Here is a 20342-nt window from a genome sequence, read left to right as displayed (position 1 = left end):
ATTAAAAACAAAAAATTAAAAATCATTTTGTCCTTTCCTCCACATAAACGGACTCTCAGAATATAGTTTCATAGAAATGTTGGTTTTCTCCCCTTCCGTTAAATAATCTGCAGGCAAATGAACACGCATTGTTTGGAGAAGAATGGAGAAGGGAAGAAAAACAGCTCAACAAGCCCTAGTAGACAAGAAATAGCCACGCTACTTTACATGATCTTTTTTCTAGAGTAAAGCACCCCAATTCCTAAATTCTGATTTTACACTAAAAAAAGGGGTGCAGTGGTCAGGGTCAGGCCACCCCAAGATGGGGCCACTTTGGCATAAAGACTGTTTTGACTTAAAAGCAATCCAAACTGCAGATGCAGAAAAATCTCCTTCCCTCCCCCTCCACTGTGTAAATTTACATCGGAAAAGACAGCTAGTACCAGAAAGAGAGCTATGAACAGAGATTCCTCTTTACTGAAGAAATTTATTTGCATAGCAGGACAACCTTTGTTTTCTAAACATCTCCTCACCTTCCTGCTAACGGTCATCCTCCCCTTTGTATCTCCAGACCTTACCCCTCTCCTTAGCTCAGGAGGTCACAAAATAAGCTTTATGTGGCCTGAGTGTCTTCGGAATTTTCATGTCTGTGCGGATTCCTCACACATATGCTATTAGATTTGATTTTCTCCCGTTAATCTGTCTCATGTCAATTTCATTCTTAGTCCAGCTAGAAGGACTCTGAAAGTCATAGAAAATTTCCTCCACCTCAACAGATGAAAGAAGAGAGATGATTCCAGAACCCCAAAGGCTAACTCAATTCAGCCAACATTCACCAAAAGGCACACATTACATTTGCAGAAATAAAAAAGTAAAATATACATGTAGAATCCTATTACCTACAGCCACCAAAAAGTGGAAAATAAAGAGTCTTGGTTTGCGGGCTTTATCTTCAAAAAGTGTTTCTTTACAGGGCACCTGGGTGGCTCACTCAGCTGAGTGTCTGACTTCAGCTCAGGTCACGATCTCACCGTTCATGAGTTCGAGCCCCGTGTCGGGCCCTGTACCGACAGCTCAGAGCCTGGGGCCGGCTTCAGATCCTGCGTCGCTCTCTCTCCCTACCCCTCCCCCACTTGCACTCTGTCTGTCTCTCTTTCAAAAATAAATAAACATTTAAAAAAATTTTTTTTAATAAAAAATTTTAAAAAACAAAAAACAAGCCTTCCTTGCTATTATTGAAGATTCTGGAAAAACAGAATTTTAGGGCTGAACAGGTTTTCAGCAGATGGGCATACCAAGAGTTCTGATGAGGTACAGCTGACACCAGTTAGAGACAGAGCCATTTTCATCCCTGGGACTTGAGGATTGCAGGGGTCTTTAATATTCTTATACCTCAGTCCAGAGTGGATTTCTCTCCATGTGAGGGGAAACTGGAAACAAACCCCAATTTCTCTCCCCACCATGTGTGCTACTGGAAGGGGACCTCGGTGCTCCCCATTGTTAAGCAGAAGAGAGCAGACCCAAATTGGGAGTCATTTATGCTAAGCCCCAATCGGCAAAGACTTAATACCTAGCCTAGCTGTAGTTTTGATTACCCAGGAATGCAAAAAAATTTTTTAAGTTTATTTATTTATTTCAAGAAAGAGAGAAAGAGAGCAAGCAGGGGAGGAGCAGAGAGAGAGGGAGAGTGAGAATCCCAAGCAGGTTCCGCACTATCAGCACAGACCCCAACTCGAGGCTCGAACTCATGGGGCTTGAACTCATGAACCATGAGATCATGACCTGAGCTGAAATTAAGTCAGGTACTTAGCCGACTGAGCCACCCAAGCGCCCCCCGCCCCCAGGAATATAAGCTTTAACTAATCAGCTCAGAATTACCTGGTCAGCACCAATGCAATAATCCCACCAGAGAGACTGTTCAAGTCCCCTTAGGAAGGGGACCTTGCCTGGAACAATGCATTCTTTGCTAATAATTTCCTTTTTCCGCACCCTTTTTGCATTTAAAAGTCTTCCCCTGGGTAGCCAGTTGCGTGACTCTTGATATCAGCTCAGGTCATAATCTCACAGTTCACGGTGTCAAGCCCCCTGTCAATCCCAAGCAGGTGCACAGCCTGCTTGGGATTCTTTCTCTCCCTCCCTCTCTCTCTCCTCTCTCTCTCTCAAAATAAATACGTAAACACTTAAAAATTTTTTCCTTTTCTACGGCTTGTCGGAGCTCCTTCCAATTGCTAAATGGGGTGCTGCCCAACTCATGAAAGGCTGCATAAAGCCAATTTGATCTTTAAGTTTACCCAGTTGAATGTGTGCTGTTTAATACCGCAGTCCTCGGGAATGAGAACATAGGAGGGGGCGCCAGCGTGGGAAGCCCCGTCCCCGACCTCCTCTCCCACCATGACTGGCACCCCATGCTCTTGCTAAGGGGCAAGGCAGTTCCTGGAAACAGAAACAGAACTCTCAGAAAAGGCCGAAAGCAAGTCGAATGTCACAGGAGCTCTGAATATACAGATACGAATCACTCCTAGGAGACACTGAGTTAAAAAAAAAAAAGGCAAGGAGTGGAAGAACTGTCTACTCTCAGAAAAACAGACAGAGATTCTGCACACACGTATGCACAGCCCATCTCTGAAAGGACGTCACTGGCTTCCAGTGGGGAGGCGATCTGGGCAGCTGCAAAGTGAGGGGCAGGGGGAGTGTGGGAAGGGACCCTTCACTATATCCTCTTTTCTGCCTTGTGCTTTTGATACTAAGCATATAAGCTACCTAGGCAGAAAACTAATTTCTTTTACTGCACTTTTACAATATAAAAACCACAGGGGCGCCTAGGTGGCTCAACTGGTTAAGCGTCCGACTTCGGCTCAGGTCATGATCTCACAGTCCGTGGGTTCGAGCCCCGCGTCGCGTTCTGTGCTGACAGCTCAGAGCCTGGACCGTGCTTCGGATTCTGGGTCTCCCTCTGCCCCTCCCCCGCTCATGCTCTGTCTCTCTCTGTCTCTAAAAATCAACATTTAAAAAAATTTAAAAATGAAGTAACATAAAAGCCACAAAATTAATTTCAAATAACTTTTAAAATTTAAACAAATAAATAAAATTAAATAAAAACAAAGACAGGGTAAAACATAATGCCAGAAGAAAAAAAAAAGAAGTTTTAACTCTATGACATTCATAATGAAACCACTTCATGAAATTTCACAGAAGGACTTTTGAATTTAGCCAAAGTTCCTCTAGATCTAGTTCCTCTAGGCCTTAGCAACCTCCTGTTGTCAACCTTTGCTGACAAATTAGAGCTACAGAATGATGAATGCGACAAATCAGGGGCTGGGAGGAGATGAACTACAGTCTTTGTGATTTTAATTACTTGTCTGACCTCAGAATTTAGAACCACGGGGACAAAAACTGTTCAAAGGTTACCCCTCCCTCGATCTTTCTCACGTTAGACCTGAGTTCTGTGCTGGTGTTTGGTAAACAAGCCTGCGAATGGACTCTTTGTAAGAATAAGATGGTTGGGAAACCCCCAGCACTATCAGCCCAGAAATCTGAATTCAGCACTTAAAACCGCTTTCATGCTGTTATGGGCTTTGAAAACCAATTTGGAGTCCGATTGATTACTAACGCATAAAAGATGAACAAGATGAACCGCTGACAACTTGAAGTTGTAACCACAGCCCCACTGTTACAAGGAACTGGATATCTGATTCACCAAGGGCACGTCTTCGGGAGAACCAGAAAGCACATTACAAAGAGGTCAAAGAGTTCATCGTGGGGGAGATGGTCACATTTCTTAAGCCCAAAGGGACAGAGGTCTTTTCATAAAGCACATTTTTCAGCTGTACAAACTACCTGAAGTTAACTTTTCCCACCGAGTATTACACTGATCCTTGGCGAAATTGCTAGAAATAGCCATTAATACGACCACAGCAAGTTTCTCCTTTATCTTGTTTACTGAAAGGGTTGACTTACTTAAAATAGAAAGCTTCTGGAAGGCACACAACCAAGTTCTGTTATTAAATTACACATACTGAATTCCTTTTACAAGTTGCTACTACAAAACATAATTCCAGATTGTCTCTCCTTAGAATCTTTTTCAGAAACCATTCTTTATAAATGTAATTCGGAGGCCATGCTGCAAAACACTTGGGTATAGGGCATCTTTTACACACGACACCTGATTGTAGGCTGCTGCGGGAAACTTCCACATTTTGCCCACACAAATCTGAGAAAACGGGCCCAAAACTGATATTAATAATCCCAAGGAATGCATACCTCAACCCCACATAATACACCTGGGAATGGAGAATTTAAACAAGCCAAGGCTAATTTCAAACTATCAGCAACCGGGCCCTTCATTAACTTTCCAATCAGATATCAGGCCTACGAATCTGAAATGCAGGTTCCAAATAACAAACAGACCTAACCAGTTGGTAAAAAGAGCTGGCTCCCAAGTCCCACTGAATTTACTCATTCGTTCCGATGCAAGAACGTAAATAAAATTCATGTTCAACAAACATTTATGAAGTTCCTGCATTGTACTCAGCACACCGAGATGACGAAGGTTCACCCTCAGTCACTGCCCACGAAGAATGCTGGTCTTTTCTCCAATCGAGTCTCAGTAACTTTGCTCAAACAGCTTCCTCTTCCTGGAAGATTCTGCAGGGCCCATCTGGCCCCAGCCCAGCACATTCCCCTTCTCGTCCTAAGGCGGCAGCTCGCAGGGCTGCTGCAGAGGCCTGGTGGCCCCCGGGCAGTGGCACGTGCAGGGACTCCCTGAAGCACGCAGCACGTTGTATTACAAGGGTTCACATGCAATACAGTGGGTGAACAAGCGCGTATGGGTTTGTCGCTTGATTAAGGTACACCCTAACCAATCTCCGCAGCCCCATTCCAACCCAGTTATTCGGCCTCCCAGAGTCAGGCAGGGCAGAAAAACCAATTAATATCTAAGACGTAAGGTAAGCCCCGCAATACGGTATGCAAAGTCCCGGGGAGAAACAGAAAAAACGAAGGGACCCGTTTGCCCCTGGAGCGGAGGGAGACAGCAAGGCCAAGGTTACGGAGAGCAGGCGGAGATGAAACAGGAAATGAGAACCGGGAACAGGACGAGGCTCAGAGAGAGAAGGAAGAGTGTGGGCGGAAGCTGGCAGGTGCGAAAGGCACACGGCATTTGAGGCATAGGAAATAAACAGTCCCCTGGGATGACAGCACGGTGCACAGGGAAGCAAGTGGTGGCTGCCATACTTCCTGGAAGCACAACAATCAGACAGTCCTGGGCTCAAGTCCTGCCTCTGCCCCTTTCCAGCCTCTGGGCTGCCGGCAAGGCACTCAAGCCCCGTAGGCCCACTGCTTACATTGAAACTTGCGGCATAAATTTCAATGCTGTCACACCCGTTAAATGAGATAATGTACGCAGAGCAGCTGACTGAAGGCCTGAGAGCACGTGCATTCAATATAGAGAGCCGCCGGTGTCATTAAGCCAGAAAGGTAAACCGAGGCCAAGCTGGGAAGAATCCACTCTTGTTCCATGACAGAAAGGTTAAAGCTCCAGAACCCACTGGGCCTCTGCTTAAAATGGCAGGAAGTATGTGGTCACGCCTGCACATTCTCTGTCCTCTCTTCAATTATTGTCAAGTTAAGCCACCAGATTGCGACACCAGTCAGCATTTTCCAGACGGGCCAGCCTACCTCCTGGACTCACCCAGAGTCCCCCCAGATGGAGACGGCTCATTCTCCTGCTCTGTGTGCACAGGCTCCCGCAGGGCCACGCCATGGGGCAGTCCCCAACTCCACCAGCCCTGCCCTCTCGACTCTATGGAATTCACAGCCTTGCCCTCAACACATCTTATCGCTTGGTATTCGCACACTGTTTCTGCAAGTTGAGCAATCTCTTCGGAACCACAAAGGAACTTTCCACCACGTTGCTGTGCAGCCCCAGGAAACACTGCACTCCATGTTCAAGGTCGGTCACTGGCCACAGGCTTATCAGGACTCCGGGACCCCAGGGGCCCACGCCCCCTGCCCAGAACCCTGCCATTCATTCTGATTCCCATGCCCAGCCACCAAGCTCCCCTTTGTCAACTTGCAGCCACGTGCCGCTCGGACTTCCTCCTCCTCCGTGACTCATCGTCCCATGCAGACCTCCTTCCCTCTGCCGACCTCCTCAAAGCCCTCCCTCTGCTCTACCCCAAACCCCGCACTGCCTTCCCAGCTCTCTCCCTTCCCTCCCAGCCTTGGTGGAGAACTGTGCCAACGGGTGAGCAGAGACAGGAGCGTCACTGTTTTTCCAAATTCCCCTCCCCTTTGCTGCCTCAGCCCACTTCTCTTCCACCATCCTTCTAGAAAAGCTGTGCTCCCTCCAGACTCAGCCCAAACTCCTCCTTTTATGAAGTGAGATGGTACGGGGACGGGCGGGGGGCGGGGGGCGGGAGGGAGGGAGGCTCAGTCGGTTAAGCGTCTGACTCCTGATTTCGACTCTGGTCATGATCTCACGTTGGTGGGATTGAGCCCCCTGTCAGGCCCTGCACTGGCAGCACAGAGCCTGCTTGGGATTCTCTCTCCCCTGTCTGCCCCTCCCCTGCTCGCACATGCGTGCATGCTGTCTCTCTCTCTCTCAAAATAAACAAACAAAAAAATGAAGTGAGATCATGCACGCAGAGCAGCTGACTGAGTGCCTGACAGGAGGGTGGGTCTACCCTCTCCGGTCTAGCCATATGCTCTCGGAATCTACCAGCCTAGAGAGCTCAGTTACCGCCCAGCCTTTTCCTCCGCCTCCGGCTCACGTCCCAAGTCCACCTGCTTCAAACTTTGGGAGGAAGTCTGCCAGATCCCCCCCTCCCCAGTCCACGGGGGTGGCTGGCTAAACCCAACTGTCACCCCTACCATACAACCACACCCGGACTGTCATCACCGCCCCGAACAGCTTCTCTAGGAATCTTCCACTCAGTAGGCCAGCCCCCACCCGCCTCCTTTCCTCTGCACCTACTCCTCAGTCCCTCCAAAACTCTGGATGTGTCCCTTCCCTCTCCCATCACTTCCAAGTACTTGTCGGCATCTTTCAACACCCCTTCTTCTTAACTGCCTAGCAACCCTCTCTGCAAACGCCCAACGGTTTTACTTCTGCTCCTAGAAGGAGCTGCTCGAAGACAAAAATCGCATATTGGCACAAACTCATGCCTCTCAAAATTTGTGGTTTTCAGCCCGTCGATTACACTCAGCAGCCCGTTAAATGGACCGTGCACACCCCCTTCTCCACATCCCAGAAGGACAACCCTACGCCTTCTCCCATCCTCAAACGCCCGCCCTCCTCCGTCCCTGCAACCTGCGGCCGTATGACTCCTGCCCTGCTCCACAAAATTAAAATCTTCCCACACCTTATGTCCGTCACTGTCTTCCCTTTGATGGTGCCCAGCTTCAGCTGGCCGGAGAATCACCTGGGGAGCCCCTCCACCCCAACATTTGATTCACCAGTTGGGGCCAGATTCCTGAAACACACATGTCAGTACATTCTGAAGAATGTCCATGCATCAAATTTTATGGAAAACTCGTCTCTAGCAAGGGTCTACAAAATCCAATCCAAGGCCAATCCCAGCCCACTGCCCGTTTTCTGTGTGGCCTGCCGGCTAAAAAAACGTTTTTTCTCTTTTTTAAGGATTGAAAATAATCAAAAGAAGAAAATTTCCTGACACATGAAAAATTATACAAAACTCCAATTTAAAACTTTTTTTAAACGTTTATTAATTTTTGAGAGATGGGGACAGAACAGGGGGGAGAGAGAGAGACAGCGAGAGAGAGAATGAATCCGAAGCAGGCTCCAGGCTCTGACTTGTCAGCACGGAGCCCGACATGGGGCTCAGGCTCATGAGCTAGGACATCGTGACCTGAGCCGAAGTTGGACACTTAACCGACTGAGCCACCCAGGTGCCCTCGAAACTCCAGTTTACAAGTATCCGTAAGTGAAGTTTCCTGAGAATGCAGCCACACCCAATTATGGATTCACTATGTATTATGTTATTTATTCTACTTTCATGCAATGGCAGAGCTGAGTAGATGTGATGGGCTGCAGGGCCTGAGGCCGAAGATACTGACCGCGTGGCCCTTTATAGAAAACGTCCGCAGAGCTCCAGTCTGTAGGATGAGGTACAGACATGCCAGAGCCCATCGGCTGCCTCGTGACGTGACCCCTGCTCTCTTCCCCAGCCTGGACCCCGCGGTCCACTCACTGCAGCCCACAACCCACTTCAGCGGGTTCTCAGCTCCCAGAACTGAGCGGTTTCACTCGTCCACACCTACGCGTGTGTTCTTTCTTCCCACTTTGCCTGCTAAACTCCTCCTCATCCTGCAAGACCCAACACGTGCTACTCCTCACCTGCCACAGGCTCTCTGACAACCACGCCTTGTCCCCTCGCAAATAGATCTTTCCCTCCACTCTGCTTGATTAATTGGGATCCCAGTGTGCCGTGCGGAGCAGTGGTTCTCAGACTTCGGGGTGCCTCAGCGCCCCAGGGGGTTCATTAAACCACCCAGGGCTGTGCCTGTCCCCCGAGCAGCAGATGGGGACACTAGGCAGAGAATGGACATTACTTTTTATTTTCTCGTTTATTTTTGAGACAGAGACAGCATGAGTGGGGGAAGGGCAGAGAGAGAGAGAGAGGCGGACAGAGGGTCCGAAACAGGCTCTGCACTGACAGCAGCAAGCCTGGGGCTCGAACTCACGAACCGTGAGATCCCGAGCCAAAGTCGGACGCTCAATGGACTGAGCCACCCAGGCGCTCCTGAGAATGTACATTTCTCACCAGTTTCCAGGCTGATACCGTTGGTCCAGGTCACTGCACATGAGCAACACCGGTTGACGTATGTGTCCCTGCCTCACCCAACAAGATTTTTGAGGATGGGCCCTATTTTATTGCTGTTTGAATCATCACAGCCCAACAAACCCCAAGGAATTCTTGGCGAACACGGGAGAAACTCAATACTTGTTGTCTGCAGTCTAACCAAATTATTTTCCTCCTGTTTGCCAATCATTTTTGACATCAGAAGAAGGGGGTATCAAGGGGAGTGCAGACCTGACTTTGCAGGAACTACTGAGGCCAAAAAAGAAAACTAAAGTAGCACTCTGCAGGGCTGACGTTCTCTGGCCTGCCATATGCCCACACCCATCCTGAGCTGGGATGAACTGGAAAGTCCCAAGGTGAAGAGCAGATTGTTCAAGTCAGAAACCCAAGGGTACAGCCTGGAGGCGGCATCAGTGGGGGGTGTGGAGGGGGTGGGCCAAGCAAAGGACCCTTCTCCCAACAAAGGCTGATCTGCTGTCCACTTGGTTGTAAACCATGTTAAAGGTAAATAGTAACTTCTACAGGAATCCAACATCTCCTATGGCTTTGCCTTCTCTGTTCCACCAGGGCACCATCTACAAACTTCTGTCAGCACCTGCACAAGTCAGTGAGTACACAGTACTTGTATACTTACATGGGTCCTTTGTCTCCTCTACTGGTGTGCAAGCCCTTCCAGGACAGGGGCCTTGATGCTTTTTAGCCTTGTATTTGTACCACCTGGCCAGGTACCAGGCACTAACGGCATTAAATAAATATTTAATTGGTTTAATACTGACTATGGAATGTGAGCTGAGCTTTTAACCAAGGGCAAGATCTAGATAAGAAGAGACTTGCAGGCTGGGCTTTCCAAGATTGGACAAGGGAAACAACCGGTGACTAAAAGCTCCAGGCAAGTAAAGAAACCTCGCGGTCAGAGGCCCCGGTGGAATAATCGAAACTCACTACTGGAATCACCATTCATCAAGAATGCCAGGTCTTTAGAGCTGGTCTTCATTCACCCAGCCTTTTAAACTATAACACAAGCTTATGTTAATTGTCCTAAACCTTTGCTGCTTTAATCTCAAAATCATTTCCTGGATTCTTATGTCCTGGTCTATTTTTCCCTTGACCCTTTTTCTGATTAGGTTGGGGTTTGGGAGGGGAATGAAACCCAGGCAAGGACTTCTAATTCAACAAAGAATTGCTACTTTATGCAAAAGTATACAAAGTCTGGTAGGACAATCGATAAAAACAGCCTTGGCCCCCAGAGCTCCCCACCACCAGAATGGAAATTCCTTATAGTCAGGAAACCATTTCTTGCTCAGCTTTCAAAACTCCTTTCAAAACAGGCGTTTTAACAATTAACAACATTGATATCCAATGCATCACGCAATTAACAACATTGATATCCATCCATCATGGTGGTTAAATCAGTCTTACAAACTGTGACAGTTATGTTTAGTTTAGGGGCACCTGGGTGTCTCAGCTGGTTAAGCATCCGACTCTGACTTTGGCTCAGGTCATGATCTCTGGTTCTTGAGTTCAAGCCCCACATCAGGGGGAGGGGGGAGGTGACAGCATTGAGTCTGCTTGGAATTTTCTCTCTCTCTCTCTCTTTCTCTCTCTCAAAAATAAATAAATAACCATTTAAAAAGAAAGAAAGGAAGGAAGGAAGGAAGGAAGGAAGGAAGGAAGGAAGGAAGGAAGGAAGGAAGGAAGGAAGAAAGAAGGAGGGGTGTCTGAATGGTTCAGTTGGTTAAGTGTCCGACTTTGGCTCAGGTCATGATCTCACCATTCGTGAGTTCAAGCCCCGCATCGGGCTCTGTGCTGACAGCTCACAGCCTGGAACCTGCTTCGGATTCTTTGTCTCCCTTTCTCTCTGCCGCTCCCCTGCTTACATTCTGTCTCTCTCTCTGTCTCTCAAAAATAAATAAACATTAAAAATTTAAACAGAAAAGAAAAGAAAGGAAGGAAGGAAGGAAGGAAGGAAGGAAGGAAGGAAGGAAGGAAGGAAGGAAGGAAAGCCACCCTTAGTTTAAAGGCAGATCAGGTCACATTCCACAACCAAAACCAAGTGAAAAGGAAACGAGCAGATGACTTAAAAAATAAGACAAATACTCATCCTTTGTTCCCTGATTCACTCTAAATGAGAAAGAAAAGTTCTTACCTAATTTATCCCAGGCAAGTGAAGCTTTATATCTAAATAATCCTACTAGTTGTCGGCGCTCCACACTTGCTATACACAGCGACCCACTGTTTTAGAAATCCAATTTTCCCACACTCACCTGTGACACACCTGTGGAGGGTCCTACATCATCATCCATTTCCTACCCTCTGCATCTGAATTCTTCTGTACTCTACTTGTTTCTAATTAAGTAAGATGATTTTACATTTAACATCTCTAGGAAGATGTCAGACTAGTAAAGTCCCTGGAAATTAAAATAACAGACGTTTCCTCACGATCGATCGCCCGCAAGCTCCCCTGGGGAGTTAACAGAACAGATAAATGAAAGAACCAAATGAAAAATGAGTTCTTCACTCGCACAGTAGAATGCTCAACAGATATTTTAGGTTTTTTGCAAGTAATAAAACACTTGACACAGGGACACCCAGAAGCCAAAGACATTCTCAGATGTACGTTCAATGCAGAAATTACGAATACAAGCATGAAATGCTATGAAATGCTAACATGGGGAGGGGGGAAGAGTCGACGTCTTCAGGTGGCCTATAAGGAGCTATTTAAGTAACACAAGGGACATGTTTTGTCACCTCTAGCATATTGCAGGCCAATAAGAAGTCACTCTCCGGTGGGACAGAAGCAAACATTTACTGAGGACTATTCTCTTATTCCTGGATTGTCCTCCCCCTCTGGCTCTACCTTTCTCTTCCAAGTTCTGTGCCCAGAGTGGAGCCCCTGCAGACCGCCTCACCCAGGCACCCCAGGCCGTCACCCTTAGATGTGATCTGACCACTGTGGAGATGGGCAAGAGACGGAAGGACTGTGGGTGGAGGGAAGGAAGGCTGAGGCTCTCTCTCTCTCTGCTTCCGCCTGCGGGGGTGGATACAGCTCTCACTGGGCAACAGTAACAACACATCCTCCCCCTTCCCCTTCCCCTTCTGCATCCAGGTCTTAGTACCTGAACCTCCGCCGGTGGGTCCCTTAATGCTGCCCACATCCCTCCATGTAGGTCATTAAAGTGTCTCCACTGCAACCCACTGAGTTGAGTTTCCTGCCAGGACCCTGTGTGAATGAAGGACCTTCCTGATGTAGAGCATTTTATATCTGTGTAAACTTTCTCCACTCTAAAATGCAGATTTTTTTTTTTTTAAAGAGAGAGAGAGAGCACAAGCAGGAGAGAAGGGCAGAGAGAGAGAGAGAGAGAAAGAGAGAGAGAATCCTAAACAGGCTCCATTCTCAGCAGAGAGCCCAACACGTGGGGCTCAATCCCACGGGCCTGACATCATGACCTGAGCTGATCTCAAGAGTCACAGAGTCAACTGACTGAGCCCCCCGGGTGCCCCCAGAATGCAGAACATATTGCCATTTCCCCGTTTACCCATGGGGGCATTTGGAGCTCTAGGAGGCTGAATGCCAGCCAGTGGTCACAGAAGCACTCACAAAAGAAGTCTGCTGGCAGAGTAGGTCAAGTCTGACATCTAAGACCTTAAAAAGGCCTTGAAAGGGTGAGGGAGAGGGGTGCTCGGGTGGCTCAGTCGGTTAAGGCCCGGACTTCAGCTCAGGTCATGATCTCACAGTCCGTGAGTTCGAGCCCCGCGTCGGGCTCAGTGCTGACAGCTCAGGGCCTGGAGCCTGCTTCGGATTCTGGGTCTCCCTCGCTCTCTGCCCCTCCCCCACTCCCTCTCTCTCTCTCTCTCTCTCTCTCTCTCTCTCGTGCTCTCTCTTAAAAATAAATAAAAAATAAACATTAGAAAGTGTGAGGGAGAAAAACACATCAAGCTTCCAAATTCTCAAGCCACAACTTAGCCTCAAACCACATTATTTATGGTTTGCGATTTTCATCAGGCCTTAAATAAGTGAGCTGGGGCATTGCCCTATATGTACTTCTTCCAGCAAGAATCACTCAGATGTGACCCTGCTGGAAGGTGGCGGGGCCATCCGAAGATCAAAGACATCATGGGGCGGGGGGGGGGGGGGGGGGGGGTCCTTCCTTGCCCATGGCCCACTTTTCTTTTTCAATTTATCCCAGAAATCCCCTTCTCCCAGCCTTAAACATCCTTAAGCCTCTTTTATTCTTGTTTATAAATTAAAAACAGGGTTCCTCTGACAAACCCAGGAGGCTGGGGATGGAGGCAGATGAGTTAAAAAGCACCTAATATTGTACCGGCACCTCTCAGTCGTAACTTGTCAGGGTTCCTTAACTATCCCTTTCCATACGAAAATGCTCCCCAGATTCCTCTCTCTAGCAATGCCAAATAACTTAAAACAGAAAATGCAACTAAAATAAATTCTGATGGGGGTTGGGGCTGGGGCTGAAGGGTAAGTACAAAACACATTCCGCTTAAGGAAAGTCAGCTATGAGTTATATAGCAGTTTCAGGGCAAAAGAATCTGTTAGTATCTCTGCCTTTGCCTAAGTCCCTGGGACTCTCCCATCTTCATTACAAATCCAAGACTGATTTACAAAAGCACAAGTTAGCATCTAATACCGCCCCCGATTTGTTAACTTTCTGGATTTTGCAACTGATGAGAAGGCAAATGGCCACAGGAGGTGGAGCTCTGAATCAGATCTTTGGAGGCAGCCAGGTAGAAGGGTGGCTCAGTAAACAGTATGTGAATAAGGCAAATGTCCAGGTCTCACTTCCTCATTGCAGAAGGAATGTGAGTGGAGAGGGCAGCAGGTATACTCCCGTTTGAAGAAGAAAAAAAAAAAAAGAAGAAAGGAAAAAAAAAAAAGATCAGTAGTGAAAAGCAGAGGAAGAAACCTGGGGCAAACCTCGGTATGAAACTAAACAGAGGTGAATGGGCGGTCCCCCAACACACTTCATTCCACTTAAATCAACATATATTTACTGACTCTCCACGAAAGACACGGCAGATCTAGCCTGCAGCACCTGCAGACACAAGAAAATGAGTAAGGCAGCCTCAACCCTCAGGCAGATTTCCTACCAGGAATTATATTGTTCTTTATTGCCATTTTCAGTTTTAACGGTAGCAGACAGTTCCTGGACAGTCCAAGTAACTTCTCTGAGCCTCCCTTCTCCCACTATCCTAACTCACTCGGGAGCCTAGAACCTCAAGAATGAACCCACTGGATAAACTGGAGCCCCTTGGGAAACCATGGCAACCTTGTGTAACTCCTCCCTTTCCGATGGACATCACACCTGGCACAAAATAACTGTCCCTCTGATCAGGCAAGTCTCACCACCCAAGTCTAAAACCCAGGTGTCTGTTCAAGCAACAGGCTGCAGAAACAGACCAATCGATCGGCTTATCTTTTAAGGACAGAAATCTAAATTAAAAATAATCAAGCCTCGACTACACGGATGGAAAAAAAAAAAACAACAACAAAACAAACACCTGATTCATTTATCAGAATACCTTAGAACTTCGTGACAGGAAACGAGGCAACCCAAAACCTCAAGAAGAAAAAATATATGTAGCATTTGAACCCGTCTTTCAGGGTATACCGATTTTTTTCACACTTCGAGGACAAAAACGTTGTCAGTAAAAAAGCCCACCTGCCGAGTCTGTGGCTGTGAAATCTGCTATAGGGGCTGGGGGGTGGGGGGGAGGACCGTCGGTGGCTAACGCGTGCCCGCAGCCCGCACCCCCCGCGGTGGCCCGGGAGGAGGGTCCCTCGCTGCGCCCACGCCCCGGCCGCCCGTTACCTGGTCCAGCGGGATGCCCAGGAGCTCGCTGAGCGGGTGCAGGCAGGTGGAGCCCGTGGTGCGGTACGAGAGGCTGGACGGCGGCTCCGCTGCCATCCTGCATCTTCGGGAGGCGGCTGCCCCGGCCCCGGCCCGCGCCACCCCGCTCCCCGTCCCGCAGCCCGAGCGCTCGCGGGCCGCTGCCCCAGGCGCGCGCGCGCGCACGGCCGCCTCGCCCGCGGGGACCGAGCCACCAGGCCGGGGGCCGCGCGAACTCCCGGGGCGCAACCTCGGCGTTGGCGCGGCGGCCCCGGGGCGCGGTGGGAGGGCCGCGCCGGGCGCGCTCCGCTTCCCGCTGCCCTCCTCTCGGCGCTCATTGGCCCGGCCGCCCGGGACGGCCCCGGGAGGAGGGAGGGACGGAGGGAAAGTGGGGAAGCGGAGCGCGGCCCCGAGCGCCGCCCGGCCCGCCCACCGGGCCAGAGCCCGGGCCGGCCCGGGCGAGGGAGAGCGACGCCGGCGGGCGCCGCCGCCCTGCCCTGCGGCCGCTGGCGGGCAGCCCCGGGGGCGGGAGGCGCCCGTCCGCTTCCTTCTCCCGAGCTCGCCGGCCTGCCTCCCCGCGCCCCGCAGAGATCTCCATCCCGGCCACCCGGGCGGGCGCCTCTCCCCGGGGAGCGCCCCGCGCGCCCCACCCTGTTTTGGTCTCGCTGCCGTCTCGGCTTCCTCCCCGCCCCCCTCCCCGTCCGCGCGCTGGCTAACATTTCCTGCGCTTTCCTTTGGAGCCTTCTCGCTCGCAGTCCTTGCTGCAAAGGGTTAATCTGCTAGGGGCTGGAGGCCCAAGGAGACACCACCCCCCGCCCCCCCCCCCACCGGGCTGCAAACCAGCGCCCCGGAACCCAGGCTCCCTCTCTTCGCGTTCCTCTGCGCGAGACCCCGAGCCGTGTCACATCAGCAAATGGAGGGATCCTTTCCCCCCATCCCTTTGGCTTGGGAGTTCTTTTACCTCTGTAAGAAGCGGTGCTTCTGCTACGTTAGTGCATTCTGATACACGTTTTCACGCACGTGTTCTCCAGGTTTATTTATTTTTGGGACAGAGAGAGACAGAGCATGAACGGGGGAGGGGCAGAGAGAGAGGGAGACACAGAATCGGAAACAGGCTCCAGGCTCTGAGCCATCAGCCCAGAGCCCGACGCGGGGCTCGAACTCGCGGACCGTGAGATCGTGACCTGGCTGAAGTCGGACGCTTAACCGACTGCGCCACCCAGGCGCCCCTCACGCACGTGTTGTCAAAAGGGAGACACTTCGTCTCCGTCCCCAGAGGGAGGCCAAACGTATCACGGGCACTCAGAGAATGGTTTCAGTTGATTAATCGGTTTGGAGAGTCCGAAAAGCCAGCTGATGAAGCAAGCTTTACAGGAAAGCGGTGCTCTGAGCTGATGGGCATTAATAAAGCCAGGGAAAAGGGAGCTGATGCGGACCCCCAGGATACACGGGGAAACCAAGCCCAAACTTTTGCATCAGCAGTTTACCTGGGAGTTGTTACTGAGCCAAGGAGAATCCAAACGGGCGGGCAGGGACGTTCAGGCAGACGTAATATTGTTGTCAATGTGGCCTCCATCTTCAAACTCACCCGCAGGCCTGCCTGACAGACACTGGTAACAACTTCTCCCCAGCTCAGCCCTCACGCTTGCGTTCTCCAGGGGTTTAATCACCAAAGAGCCGCCCCAAACTTTGTAATGCCAGGCCAGAGTTTCTCAACCTATGATCCCCCATCCAGGGGTGGGAAAAAAAAAAAAAAAAAAAAAAGTCTCTACCTCCACTCCCCTGCCCCACGGAGATGTTATAGGAGGTCACTAACAGCAGATGACAATCTCTGCTTTATTCACACCACACCCACATTCACACTCACAGAGGCACCAGGCTAGACAGGTTCAACGGATATCACACGGTTCTGGAAACTGACCAGAACTGAAGCTGTGTTCCTCTTACCCTGAGCAGGATGACAGCCTAAGGGAGGTGGTTGAGGGCAGAAGGGCCGTGGAAGCCTGTTTAAAAAATAAAAATAAAGTAAAATCAATAAAATCAATACTTAGATGTGAACTCCCAGGAAGGAAGACGAGGCCAGTTTGGGTGGTATTTATGAAGCGAGTACTCAGACCACTCATAATCTTCTACAAACAAATCCATGCTCCTCAAGTTCAGAAAATGGGTCTTTGCACTGGCATAGATTTAAAAAGAAGAGTAGGGGCGCTGGGGTGGCTCAGTCGGTTAAGCAGCCGACTTCGGCTCAGGTCATGATCTCACAGTCTGTGAGTTCGAGCCCCACGTTGGGCTCTGTGCTGACAGCTCAGAGCCTGGAGCCTGCTTCGGATTCTGTGTCTCCCTCTCTCTGCCCCTCCCCCGCTCACACTCTGTCTCTCTCAAAAATAAATAAAATTTAAAAATTTTAATAAAAAATTAAAATAGGGGCGCCTGGGTGGCGCAGTCGGTTAAGCGTCCGACTTCAGCCAGGTCACGATCTCGCGGTCCGTGAGTTCGAGCCCCACGTCAGGCTCTGGGCTGATGGCTCAGAGCCTGGAGCCTGTTCCTGATTCTGTGTCTCCCTCTCTCTCTGCCCCTCGCCCGTTCATGCTCTGTCTCTCTCTGTCCCAAAAATAAATAAACGTTGAAAAAAAAAAATTAAAAAAAAAAATTAAAATAAAATGACAAGAGTAGCCATCTACAGATTTTCTCGTGCTCAGCAAAACACAGGTTATAATCTAGTCTAAAATTTTCCCTTAAAAATGCAGTAACTATGCTCAGATCTTGAAAACAAAATGTTACAGGACTTAAATCTTAACAGTTCTATTCTAGTGATATTGTAGTACAATTAATGCTAAAAGAACGATCAGGTGCAATATCAAGAGAATGGAATAGCTCCATGATTGATTAATCAAACAGGCTACTAAAGAATGGACTATAATTCTAAGACGTATGAGAGATTCACCATAGACACGTCACTCCCCTTTCCTTCCCATTTGTCTCTGTTCACATCCTCTGTCAACTGTAGATTTGTAATAATTATTATTTGATATATTAGCTACAACTTTACAAAAGTTGTTTCATTTATCAGTGACAATAGCCCAAGTGGCAGTTACTATAATCAATATTTTACAGAGGAGAAAACTGGAGTTTATTTTTCTTTAATATTTATTTTTTGGGAGAGAGAGAGAGAGAGAGAGGGTGTGAGCAGGGGAGGGGCAGAGAGAGAGGGAGACCCAGAATCCAAAGCAGGCTCCAGCCTCCGAGCTGTCAGCACAGAGCCCAATGTGGGGCTTGAATTCATGGGCTGCGAGATCATGACCTGAGTCAGCGTCAGACGCTTAACTGACAGAGCCACCCAGGTGCCCCGAGAAAACTGGAGTTTAGAAAGTTAAGCATCATATTTGTGTTAAGGGAGGTTAAGCCAAAAAAAAAAAAAAAAAAAAAATCTATCTGATCCAGAACCTGGGCTTTCAGTCATTATCCACATTGCCTTCTCTAAAACAAAGCATTTCTCTATCAAGAGGCCCGCCCACACATGTGACACGGGCCTGTCATTCCTGTGGACAGAAATTACGTTTACTGTTCAAAAATGAGATGGCAGGGGTGGTGCTACAGGCAGTCAGCCTTGCCTGTTTTCTGTCTGCAGAAGAATGAGTCTCGATGTCGAGATCACTTGTTTAATCTCCCATACAGAGCCATGCTCAAATTGTGAAGGCCAGACAAAAAGACCTGGAAATCTTTCTGGCATGTTTCAGGAAGGCAGCGTGATACTATGGACTGATAGAAACTCAAGACCAGTCACATGAGTGGCCAGAACCAACCAATGCTTCTCAAACAACAAAACTGAATTCAAACAGTCCTCATGAGGCACCTGGGTGGCTCAGTCGGTTAAGCATCCACTCTTGATTTCAGCGAGGGTCACGATCTCATGGTTCATGAGTTCAAGCCCCGCATCAGGCTCTGCACTGACAGCACAGAGCCTGCTTGGGATTCTCTCTCTCCCTCTCTCTGCCCCTCCCCCTGCTCTCTCTCTCTCTCTCCCTCAAAATAAATAAATAAAACTTAAAAAAAAAGAAATTAGTCACTGATAACTGAATGCAGAAATAAAGCCTGCTGACAAAACTCCATCAGCTAAAAATACTCAGAACGATATTTATAAACATGATTTTGTACAACTTCTAAATGTCAGGACTGGAGCCTAAAACCTAGAGGAGGCACAGATTAATTAACAAACTGATTAACTCTTCTCAGCTGAAGCTTCCCTTTTACGAGCTGACATTTTATTTTTAACTTTAGTCTTTTGGGAATGAGAGCTTCCCCAAATGCATCCCTGCATACTTAAGTGGACTTAGTGATCACAACTGAATTTTTATTGGTGAGTCGGGCATTACGGTGAATAAGAACCCATTCCAAAATGCAGCAATGTCTCTGAGTCCCCTGACGCCATCAAGGGTTTGTCCTTGTCCTACATTATACCCAAAGAAGTAAACTTTCTCAATTATTGTGTCTACTTTCTAGTTTTTCAGTCTTCTCTTCTGCTCTCATATTCTGGTTGTCGCTGCCTCAACCTGCCATTTTGATTCTCCTGTGATCTTGTGAACTCCATAGATCGCCTTCACGAGGCTTTGGCTGAGTGCCAAAGGAGTTCTTGAAGAAGTGAAGTATTTCAATTTTAAGTAAACCCATACTGTCTATCTTGGATATTCAAAGTCTTCCTCCCCCCCCTTATTTCCTGCTTCTTTGGCTATGTTCCAAATACTCCTGCCAAAGAAGTGTTCTAAGAATAATAAAGTGTGATTGAAGACAATACTTGAGGCTATCTGGTTATGGTAATGCTGTCAGGATTCTCTGGTTGGCTGCAGTAATAAATAAATAAATACATACATACATAAATACATAAATGAATGAATGAATGAATGAATGAATAAATAACTAAATGCCAGGTAGGACCTAGCCCAGTGGCTGGAGCCCTTGGGTGTGCTGAGATGCTTGGCTCCCACTCTCTCCATCCCCCACCTCAGCCTCACTGTGGGTGTCGCTGCTAAGGCTACTGCCATCTCAGGCCTCAGCAAACTCCACAGCATTAACCCATGTGTTAACCATGAGCCCTTGTGTTCATCTTGGAGACCATTTGGAATCTCCCTCAACTCTTGAATTTTTCACCTTCCTCTTCCCCTTTCTGTTCTGTGCCTAACCCAATGATAGTGCCAAGCGTAACCATATTTTGGAATGAGCAGATGGATGGTTCCCTGGCAGTCAATGCAGCCAGCGGGACTCATGACTATCTCTTTTCTTCCAGTTGAAGTCCTCATGACCCAGCTTGTTGTTTGGAGCCTCTGAAGCCTTCGGTCAGCACATTAGGCTGGCCAGCCCTAAATGCTGACAGTACAGTGAAGTCTGTTATTTATAGAACCGAAGTAGGTATTTGCCCCTGTCCCCCTAGTTCTATTCCTGTACTCCTAATGTGCCATTTCTGCAACTTGAATTTATTTCTAAACATTTTCCCATCATTATTGGTCACTTCTCACAGAATAGCCTGTAAAACAAGCTTAGATTTTCTCAAAAATATACTAGTAGGCCATCAAGTCAATTGTCAGTCTCCAAGAAAGGGACACCAAGCTTAGTTGACCACAGGATATCTTTTGTGTACAAGATGCAACCTTCCATATTAGCACTCCCCAGATTCACGTGGGAAACAGTGCTGTCTCTTGTG

General features: G+C 48.5%; 1 protein-coding gene across 3 annotated transcripts in view; it reads right to left on the bottom strand.

Annotated features, from left to right (window-relative positions):
- Positions 1-15381, bottom strand: part of MBOAT1 (membrane bound O-acyltransferase domain containing 1) — a 104622-nt gene extending 89241 nt beyond the window's left edge. For 2 of the 3 annotated variants that reach the window (XM_030314755.1, XM_030314757.1), the window contains exon 1: positions 14630-15381. In XM_030314755.1, coding sequence (XP_030170615.1) covers positions 14630-15366 — 737 coding nt within the window. In that variant the 5' untranslated portion in view covers positions 15367-15381. The remainder of the gene's footprint in view (positions 1-14629) is intronic. The other variant, XM_030314756.1, reaches the window with a different exon arrangement.
- Positions 15382-20342: the final 4961 nt, after the last annotated feature.

This window comes from Lynx canadensis, chromosome B2, assembly GCF_007474595.2.
Source record: "Lynx canadensis isolate LIC74 chromosome B2, mLynCan4.pri.v2, whole genome shotgun sequence".
Taxonomy (NCBI): domain Eukaryota; kingdom Metazoa; phylum Chordata; class Mammalia; order Carnivora; family Felidae; genus Lynx; species Lynx canadensis.
Note: the sequence above shows the minus strand (reverse complement) of the source record. Positions and strands in the feature narration are given on the sequence as shown.